Source organism: Musa acuminata, unplaced genomic scaffold, assembly GCF_036884655.1.
Source record: "Musa acuminata AAA Group cultivar baxijiao unplaced genomic scaffold, Cavendish_Baxijiao_AAA HiC_scaffold_1074, whole genome shotgun sequence".
NCBI classification, from domain to species: Eukaryota; Viridiplantae; Streptophyta; class Magnoliopsida; order Zingiberales; family Musaceae; genus Musa; species Musa acuminata.
In genome coordinates this window covers 6,455-15,918 of record NW_027021288.1, presented here as the reverse complement: position 1 = coordinate 15,918, position 9,464 = coordinate 6,455, and the positions used below count along the sequence as shown (strand labels likewise).

Below are 9,464 nucleotides of genomic sequence, written 5' to 3'. Positions count from 1 at the left end.
AACTTTGTTTTTTTTTTTTTTGTGTTTTTGGGAACCCGTAATCTAACATGTCGCCCCTTTTTTTTTCTCCGTATCATCGAGGGAGGGATTAATGATGTCTTTGCACAGAACGATGAATATGTTTCCTTCAGGTACGCGTATTATTTTGTCAAATCATTAAAACTGAAAGAAAGAAACAATGCACATTTTGACGATGGAATTGCATTCATTTCTTTACCAAATTTATTTTTATTCTACTTTACATTTATTTATCATAATCTTTTTTTACTCTTCCTGCTCATTGCACGGTTGTTCTGCTTGGATTTATAATATTTGTATCCTAAATTTTTACCCAAAACTTCCCTGCGCGGCTCACTATCTAGTGGGTCCCACATGTTAGGTTCCTGACGGAGCCACATCGGACAAAGCCGGATTACGTGTATCGCCTTCTCCGGAATAGCGAGCGGGATCCGATCCGTACGCGGGCTTTAACCCGCGTGATATGCGCGAAGCTCCATCCGTCCGATTCGGTAGGTGTCCTGATCGCCGATTCCATCCGGATCGGACGGCTAGGATTGAGGCCCCATCTTCTACGAATTCCTCGCCTGATGCGAGACGCCAGGCAATGACAAGTACGTTTAAGATCCGAGTCGGTCAACTCACCTTCCGCGTTCTTACTAATAATGGTCGTACACAAATCTTCTCACCTAACGACCCTCCGTTTCACAAATTTACAAAGAGCCACTCCACCGCATGGGTTTTGGTTTAACATATTAACTCCCTTACCTTTCCTTAATCACAAAATAGCCCCTTTCTCTCTATATATTGGGCCGGTGAAGGATGACGGAGGTCCTTCTTTCGTATTACGAGCTTTCCGGGGGGCCTCTCTTGAAGACACCGACAGCCCTCGGCGCCGATGGAGCGCCGGTAGAAACCCTAGATTACCTTCCGTTCCAAGGTATAGGGCGTTTTCAGGGCCGTCGGTGGGCGTTCGACATGGAGATCCTTAACAAGCTCAAGAATCTGGATGCGTACCCAAAAATTAACGAGGATTTCTACAGCCGGACCTTCTCCGGAGGCGTCATCACCGTCGTCTCTTCCATCATCATACTCTTGCTGTTCATCTCAGAAACTAGTGAGTCCTTTCGATATCTTGGTGATTGACTTCTTCTTTTCTCGTTTTCAAAATGGTCCGCTTGGCGATCAAATATGCTTTATTAGTTGATTTGGTTCTTTTGTGATGGACTCTTATGATTGGGTATGTTACGATGAGATAATTGGTTTTGGTTGTATTAATTATGTAACGGCTGCAGAGATGTTGTTTTCTTAGGAAAAAGGGGTTTTCCGTTTCAGTTCGTTTTGAGTTGTTGCTGTCGTTCTCAAAAAGCATTTCTTTTTAGGTCTCCGGTTCAGGTTTCTTTTCCAGCTTACCTGATGTGCAATATTTGGCTGATCATGTTGCTTTGCATAGAAAAATGAAAATCCTTCTAGACTATTATAGAGACATAGATTCAATTCTTTATTTAGAGGCGAAATAGTTAAGTTGTAGTTTTCTAAAATTAGTTGCACTCGTGTTTGTTGCTAACCTAGCCTTCTTATTGGATGGATATTGAAAATATAAGCCTGATTTTTTTTTACGTCAGCATGCTTGCATATACTTTGATCTTAAATAGGAGATATATGCACAGTGGTTCCAGCATTTTCTCATTAAATGTAGCTTCTGATATCCATAAGACAACCTCTGCTAACAAGAACACCAAAAATTTGAAATTTAAAATGGATAGTATACAATAAAATGCAGGAACTCCAGGAAACAAACTAGGTTATCGTTAAGGATGCTAAAACATGGATCCTGATTCTTTTCTTTGTTCTTAAGCATCTTAGCATATTGCAACTTTTTGAACTCACAATTTCATAGCATTATTTTTTTTCCCATTTTAGTGCATTAGCATTTAGCTATTAAGCCTATAATATAATCTGTTCATCCTTTGTCATATTTTTCTTGGAAAATATGCTATTGGAAACAATTATGCTTTGGCAAGCAAGTTGGGCCAACATGACTGTAATGAATTGGAGGATTTTTTTTTCGTTCATTGTTATGTTATCCTCATTTCTATTCACAATATCTTCCTAGTTCGGTTAACAATAGCTTAGGCAATCGCCTAGGTGTGCAACCAGACTTTGTTACTTGTAGATTACTCAAGTTAACTTATATGTGATAGTTTGGGTTGATGGACATGGGACAACAATTAAATTAGGTGGGTGCCCAGTGCCCACTAATCTGTTCATATCAACGAACACCTAAGGGTTACAGCTAGATCTGACAATGACAATTTAGGTTTACAAAGAAAAGGTGGCATGCCAGTATGCCTTATGCAAGTCTAACTTCACGTTGGCATTTGGCAGGGTCTCATGACTGTGGCCTTGCTTGTGAGCTGAGCCCTGCTTGGAGCTCTCCTTTCAGAGCTAATTGCATATGTAAGGCTTGTGTTGCTAAGAGTGTGATAACAGGGCTCAGAAAACAGTGTAACCTTTTGTGGGATACATATGCCATTTCAAGTTTTGCAGGAACCATTGTCATGAAAACAAATGTGTGACCTGATTCACTTCAGCATCAACAGTTGGTTTTATTTTTGAATCCGTGGTCAAACTTTTCCTACATATCTTTTATTTTTGTGATCAATGTTTCTTTTTGTGACAAGATAATTTCTTCTTATTGTTTTTCTAAACCCAAACATTATATGCATAAAAAATATTTATAGTTCTTAGAGTATCATATAAATGTGCTTTGCTATTATTGCTGCAGGACTTTTTCTTTACTCAGCAACTGAGACTAAGCTGATTGTGGATACTTCAAGAGGAGAGAGGTTACATGTTAACGTAAGTATTGAGCCTACATTGCAATTGATTGGTGGTACACTATTGTTTGTACAACATATTTAGACAGACTAGCAACACACCTTGCATCTTAAGCCTGTGATATTTGCACAAGAATCTTTTATGCTTATAAGTTTTGGACCTGCTATATTCGCAGAAATCTTGAGTTTAAACCTAAGCATTTAATTGTATATCTACTTAAACTCCATTATTTTATATTTGCTGGATGCAGCGGAAATCTTTTTATTGGTTTCATTGCTAATCATTTTTTTGTTATAACCCAAGTGGGATATTAGTGGCATTTGATAACTTCTTTTTTCCTTTGCCAACATCATACTTGCAAACTAGAGCTTCCGAACATCAATTGCATCATTAAAAAGTGATAATTCATACTCTTTGTTTTGCAGTTTGATATTACGTTTCCATCTCTTCCTTGTACGCTTCTTAGCGTTGATACAGTTGACATAAGCGGGGAGCAGCACTATGATATTGTATGTTTCTAGACTTTCCTCTTCATGTTAGGGAGGCTTTTCTTATATTGAATTTCCTTGTTGAATGGACCATTCTATTTACCTCCCTTGACAGCTATGTTCCTTTTTATGTCCATCTACTTGCAGAGGCATGATATAACAAAGAAAAGATTAGATCATCTTGGGAATGTTATCGAGTCAAGGCAGGGAGGTATTGGTGCCCCAAAGGTTGGTAACTTCTACTATGCTAATCAAGTATTAGTTTTACATAATTAATAAGAATTATGCAAGAAATCTCTTGTTGTCATTGGACTGGATTCTAACTTTTTTGTGCTTCGTGATTTTTGCCTAATCACTTATTATATCTTCTTTCTACATGTTAAATTAGATTGATATATCCTGAGAGCTGTCTATTTTCTGGCTAATAAGTTTTATAGAAATGTGATCAGGCATTTTGGACACTGTTATTTTCGTTATGCATTTAAAATTCAAGGAAGCATCAACTTTATGATGTTTAGGTTTATGACCAAGGTGTTTCTGTCAGATTACTAGATTCTTTTAAGCAGGTTTGATATATATACATGAAATCACTTTCCAGATTCTTTTCTTCCTTAACAAAAAAATTAGGATTTTGATATATGAGATGCATCTAGTTCATATATTGTGTCTGTGAAGTGATTATTGAACATTTAAAATGTCATGGTGTCTTTTAAGCTTGGGCAAAGTTTTACACATATGTAAGACTCTAATTAATGTTAGAGACAATGTAAATATGGAGTCAAGATACTGGGTTGTGTTGAGGAAGAGTGGTATATTAATTCCATTAAATTTAGCCAGCCTGTCACTGTGTAAAGAATTGTGTAGTCCAATAGCCCCAATATCTTGTATAGGATGGGCTTTCCCTTTAGCCAATGTATTCTAAGTTAATTCAATGTTTTTATCTGACACAAGACTATCATGCTTCTCTGTTTTACACAGATTGATAGGCCTTTACAAAAGCATGGGGGAAGGCTTGATCATAATGAAGCTTACTGTGGTACTTGTTATGGTGCAGAAACTGTAAGTTGCTATAATTGATAATTGAACCCAATAATTGATTTGGTTCATAGTTTTTCTTTGTTGCGGTGTCTGATGTTGTCAACAATCAAAGAATTTTGAGTTGCTTACACTATATTTTTTAGTCAGATGATCAATGCTGCAATTCATGTGAAGAGGTTCGTGAAGCATACCGGAAGAAAGGATGGGCTCTAACGAACCCTGATATGATCGACCAGGTTCTTATAATGTCATCTCCTATCTTCAACTTATCTTGTGTTTGCACATCTTTGTTATGAAGCAATTCAATTCTCACTTATCATAGAAAGAGGTTTATACTCCAACAGATGATTTACATTTTTTTCTCTTTTACATTTTTCTCTCTTTTGGTATTGGACAACATAACATATAACGTCATAGTATCTTAACTTAATTTGCAACCTGTGACAGGTGAGCAATACATTTCTGTAGCTAATTGTTTCAAGTTAGGTTCTCTTAAGGTTGATTCTCTCTATGAATATATATCATTAGCATTAGCATTTTCTCAATCATCTCAGAAAATGTTAGTGCAAAATGCAAAGGGTACATATCTAGTTCTGTGTAACTATTATTTGTCTGTTTGCAAGAGAGTTGATGTTATTAGATTTTGAGTTGCATGGTGATTAAAAGACCTAGGCAGTCCCAGATAGTGATCCTTTAACAGGCCTTGGCAGAAGGCCTAGGAGTTTAGGCAGGTTCCTAAAAATTATATAAATGTTGATCTAGATATTCTATTATACAAGTTATTAGTTATTATCTATAGCAAAACATAAATGATTTGAATTGCAAATATTCATTGGAGAGACCACAACAATTGTGGACTAGTCTTTTGTGGATTGTTATTGTCTTTTATGAAACATGAGAAACCACAACATTCTCCAAAATATAAACTTTGCCATCCACATATGTGGCCACCTAGAACAAGAATGTTCAAAATTGAAAAAAAAAAGATAACACAGAAATGAATCAATGCAGAAATAAAAAATAGAAAAGCAGGAGAACAAAAAAAAATTCTTGCACAAACAGCCAAACAAATTTAATAAAGAAAATGAGAAGTAGCAGGGGAGAAAAAGGTGAAAAATGACCAAAATAACTGTTCAGGAAACAGAAAAAAAAAGCAGGACTAAAGAAGCTGATCACTGAATGGAAAAGGTGACTAAATAAGGAAACAAACACAATGGCAGCAAAACAGTGCAGAAATCAAAGGAAACCTAAATGGAACAAGAACAGAAAAATATTCTGCAGCAGAAAGAACCAAAAATTGTGCACAAATCTGAAGAGCCAATACATGATAACAAAGAAATAAATAAAAATAGGGGAATAATATCTTTCCACTCGTTGTGGCTAGTGGGAGGCAAGCGGTGAGTGAGATAGAAGTAAGACTGAGAAAGAAAAAAAGAGGCTTGGTTAGATTTTAAGACATTTTTTCCATATCAGACTTATCAGTTGTGACATACCTGTTAGGTTACATATTAACTTGCATTTTGCTACTAGATTTGTCAGTTTTAACATCTCTCTCATCTTCAGTTCTTCATGTTTGCTTCATGTTTCAATTAATGTTGATCTAGAACTGCCATTCCAGTGCACAAGAGAAGGATTCTTTCAAAAGATCAAAGATGAAGAGGGGGAAGGATGTAACATCCATGGTTTCTTGGATGTCAGCAAAGTAGCAGGAAATTTCCACTTTTCCCCTGGAAAAAGCTTCCATCAATCGGGCATTCATGCGCATGATCTATTGGCCTTCCAAACTGAAAGCTATAATGTGAGCATCATATTGAAAGGAAGGAATAGTGTAAATAGTTTCTTTTCCTATTTCTGGAAGTTCCAACATATCTAATTTTATTTACTACAACCAACAGATAAGCCACAGAATAAACAAACTATCATTTGGAAAAGAGTTCCCAGGTGTGGTAAACCCCCTTGATCGGTAAGTTCATAGAATATTTGTTTTCTATAATAATACTCATAATGAATATTTTCATTCATTGTACTCATTTTTTGCGGCCAGAGCATCATTTCTAATGATTATAGTTCTGTTAAAATGCAGAGCACAGTGGAAACAAGGAGGATCATTTGGGATGTATCAGTATTTCATCAAAGTGAGCGCATTACCTACAATTAAATGTCACAAAAACTTAAAACTGACTGTCTCCATTGATTGGCTTCAAATGTGCAGAGTTATTTTAATTTTGCATAGATTAGTCACAAAGAGTTTTTTCTTGTTAACTTTGCAGGTAGTTCCAACTATCTACCATGGCATCAGAGGACACAAGATTAATTCAAATCAAGTAAAGTTGACTTTGATGTGAAATTATTATCTTTGAATGAATGAAAAACTTGTTGAATGTGAGTGTTATTCCTAATTTTGCAGTTTTCAGTGACTGAGCACTTCAGAGATGAAAGCGTATATCCAAGACCCCTTCCTGGGGTTTACTTCTTTTATGACTTTTCACCAATTAAGGTGAGCAGCACAAACATGATTACTTATTTGTAAACCTGACCAGAGAGAAAGCATGTGAAGAATGCTCATGTGCGTATAGGAGAGACAATATCTATAAATAATCATGCTAAAATGTTGCCTTCCACATAGATGAGAATGCTGATATTTAGTATGACTTTTCCTAGTTTTCGTCTCTATTTAAATTCTTATTTGATACATATATAAATAGAATTAGAACCTTTCGAAAGAATATTCATCTATATTTTATTTTCTATTGTTTCCTAGTCACATTTGATTTGTAGCAAACAATGCTTTGTGATGACTATAATTCTGTTCTTCCAAATGCTTTCTCATTTGTGCAAAGGTAAGATTTTTTTTTGTCAAATGGTTTCTTTTTGATGGGGCCATTCTTTTTGTCAAACTTTGTGAACAAGGATGTTTCTCAAAACCAAGTAGTTGTCAACATAAGGTTGATAATCTGGTTTGCATTTGGGAATATGAAGTTTGATGAAGGCTTTCATTCCATCTTTTATGTTGCTTGTCAGATGGGACACAGATCATTGTCAAAGAATGAAGGGGCCGTAATCTAATTCTTTATCAAACAGCCATTCAAAATTCCCACTTTGTAGTGAGGGTTTTCTGTAACTTAGATTTAGAACTTGAAGCGATGGTCAGACTTCTGTGAATCACAACTGAAAGCTATATTCTGATGTTACCTCTATCATGTTGATTCTACCACGATGCATTCATCCACAAATTTCTTTCAGAAGTTTGCATTATGCATGGGGATTTAGAAGTTTTACCAAATAAGGTGGCCTAGTGCAAGAGGCTTCCTCTAATGTGGATATAGGGAGAGTCACTGTACTCAGTTTTACCACTTCAAACAGAGAGGCTTTGGATTAAATTTGAAGTACTTGCAAGAAGGCATACATGACAATATGTAGGAAATAGATCAGACCTAAAATTTTGTTGAAGGATTTTTTAGTTCAAGAAGGAATTTGGTAGATGGCCAATTAAGTGTCAAGATACAGTCAGTTTTACGAGCATCTGCAGTATTCAGAGCTGCATAATTCTGATTAAACATGACATTGTTGACAGGAGCATTGCTATAAATGAAATATGTCTGATGTATCATTAGTTCATTATGTCAAGTGGAATATTACTTTGCATTTAAGACCTTTTATTCTTGGTGGTGAAAATGATGTCAGGGTTAAATCTTTGTATTCTTGCAGGTTTTCAGGAATTTATGCTTGCATTATTTGATGTCTAAATGGATTGCATGTATATCTTTTTTTATTCTTTATTCTAATCTTTTGTTACTTGAATGTGTTGCAGGTGATTTTTACAGAGGAAAATCGATCAATTCTTCACTTCCTGACTCAATTATGTGCTATAATTGGAGGTTTGTAATTTATCTTCTATGCAACTTGAAACAATTTAGGATTTTATCTCTTGTTTGAGCTAAACTACTGAGTAAACCATCAATGAGCAGTGATGATGTACATCCCACTTTCATTTAATATTTGTAAATATTACTAGACAGGTTAAGATATTAGCATAGGTTAGATAATAACTACTGCTTCAAAACTAAAACAAAAAAGATGGGGGTGAACCACCAACTAGTATAACTGTGTCTAGACCCTCTTAAGATCTCATAGTTTACAAGTGCAGCAGCTTGTGCATTTTTGTTTTCTTTATTCTTCTCTGTTTGTACTGCCTTCAACTGGTAATTAGTTGTTTGAAATATTTTTTGTTGGCTTTTCCTGAACAAGAAGTTGGTTAAGTCAGAAACTGATTCTGCATGATTCTCAGGTGTCTTCACTGTTTCTGGAATTATTGATGCTTTTGTTTATCATGGAGCCCGGACGATTAAGAAGAAAAGGGAGCTCGGGAAATACAGGTGATTTGCTTTAGGTGATTTGCTCAGAATTTGAGGTAGATGTCTTGTATTTTTCTATGCTTAGCCTTGTCAAAAGAATGGGGTTGGTAGATTGCCATACTAGTGAAATTATTGTAGAAATTCCGCAAAAAAAGGTGTTACCCTGCATGGATACCTGTGAAAATTATTACACGTGAGAGTGATGTGACAAACACATGCTATTTAATCTCATTTAGTACCACGATTTCTGTGATTTATGTTTGATCATCTTGGAGGAAGACAAAGAAATTACTGTTGTTTCAAGTTATTTGTTCTCTTCGCAATAGGTGATTCATTATTGTTCAGAACACCCATTTAGAACAGTAATCCGCTGCTAAGATCCCAGCTGCAGATGTGGTAGCAGATACAACTCTTGTTCTTTTCGTGCTATTCGGTCAACACAGTAGCCATGTCCAAAGGTAATAAAATCTCATGATGATTGAATCCATTGGTCAGCTTAAACAAATGTCATTCCTCCGAGATTTTATTCTAAATTGATAAGTAGTGGATTAGCTCCTCTCTTTTGCCTGGTGGGTGTCATCATTTGGCTCAGCAATGTAGAAATCTGCAGGGATCTTAGACAAAAGATTTAGACCTCAACTACTTACGTGTCATCCATGGTTCAAAGGAGTTGGGATGAGTGATGTTTTGTTAAAAAAGAAAAGAAAAAAGTCTAAGATCCTTAATTTGGAAAAACCTTTGTTGC

At 35.8% G+C, this 9,464-nt stretch overlaps 1 protein-coding gene across 1 annotated transcript; it reads left to right on the top strand.

Annotated features, from left to right (window-relative positions):
* The first annotated feature begins 737 nt into the window (after positions 1–737).
* On the top strand, positions 738–8,972 carry LOC135666136 (uncharacterized). Its single transcript, XM_065177701.1, has 13 exons — positions 738–1,114; positions 2,786–2,859; positions 3,264–3,347; positions 3,474–3,554; positions 4,305–4,385; positions 4,508–4,600; positions 5,983–6,162; positions 6,260–6,327; positions 6,448–6,499; positions 6,635–6,688; positions 6,772–6,861; positions 8,176–8,242; positions 8,653–8,972. Exons 1-13 carry the CDS (start codon positions 820–822, stop codon positions 8,742–8,744), a joined length of 1,311 nt encoding a protein of 436 aa, XP_065033773.1. The 5' UTR covers positions 738–819; the 3' UTR covers positions 8,745–8,972.
* The last annotated feature ends 492 nt before the right edge of the window (positions 8,973–9,464 follow it).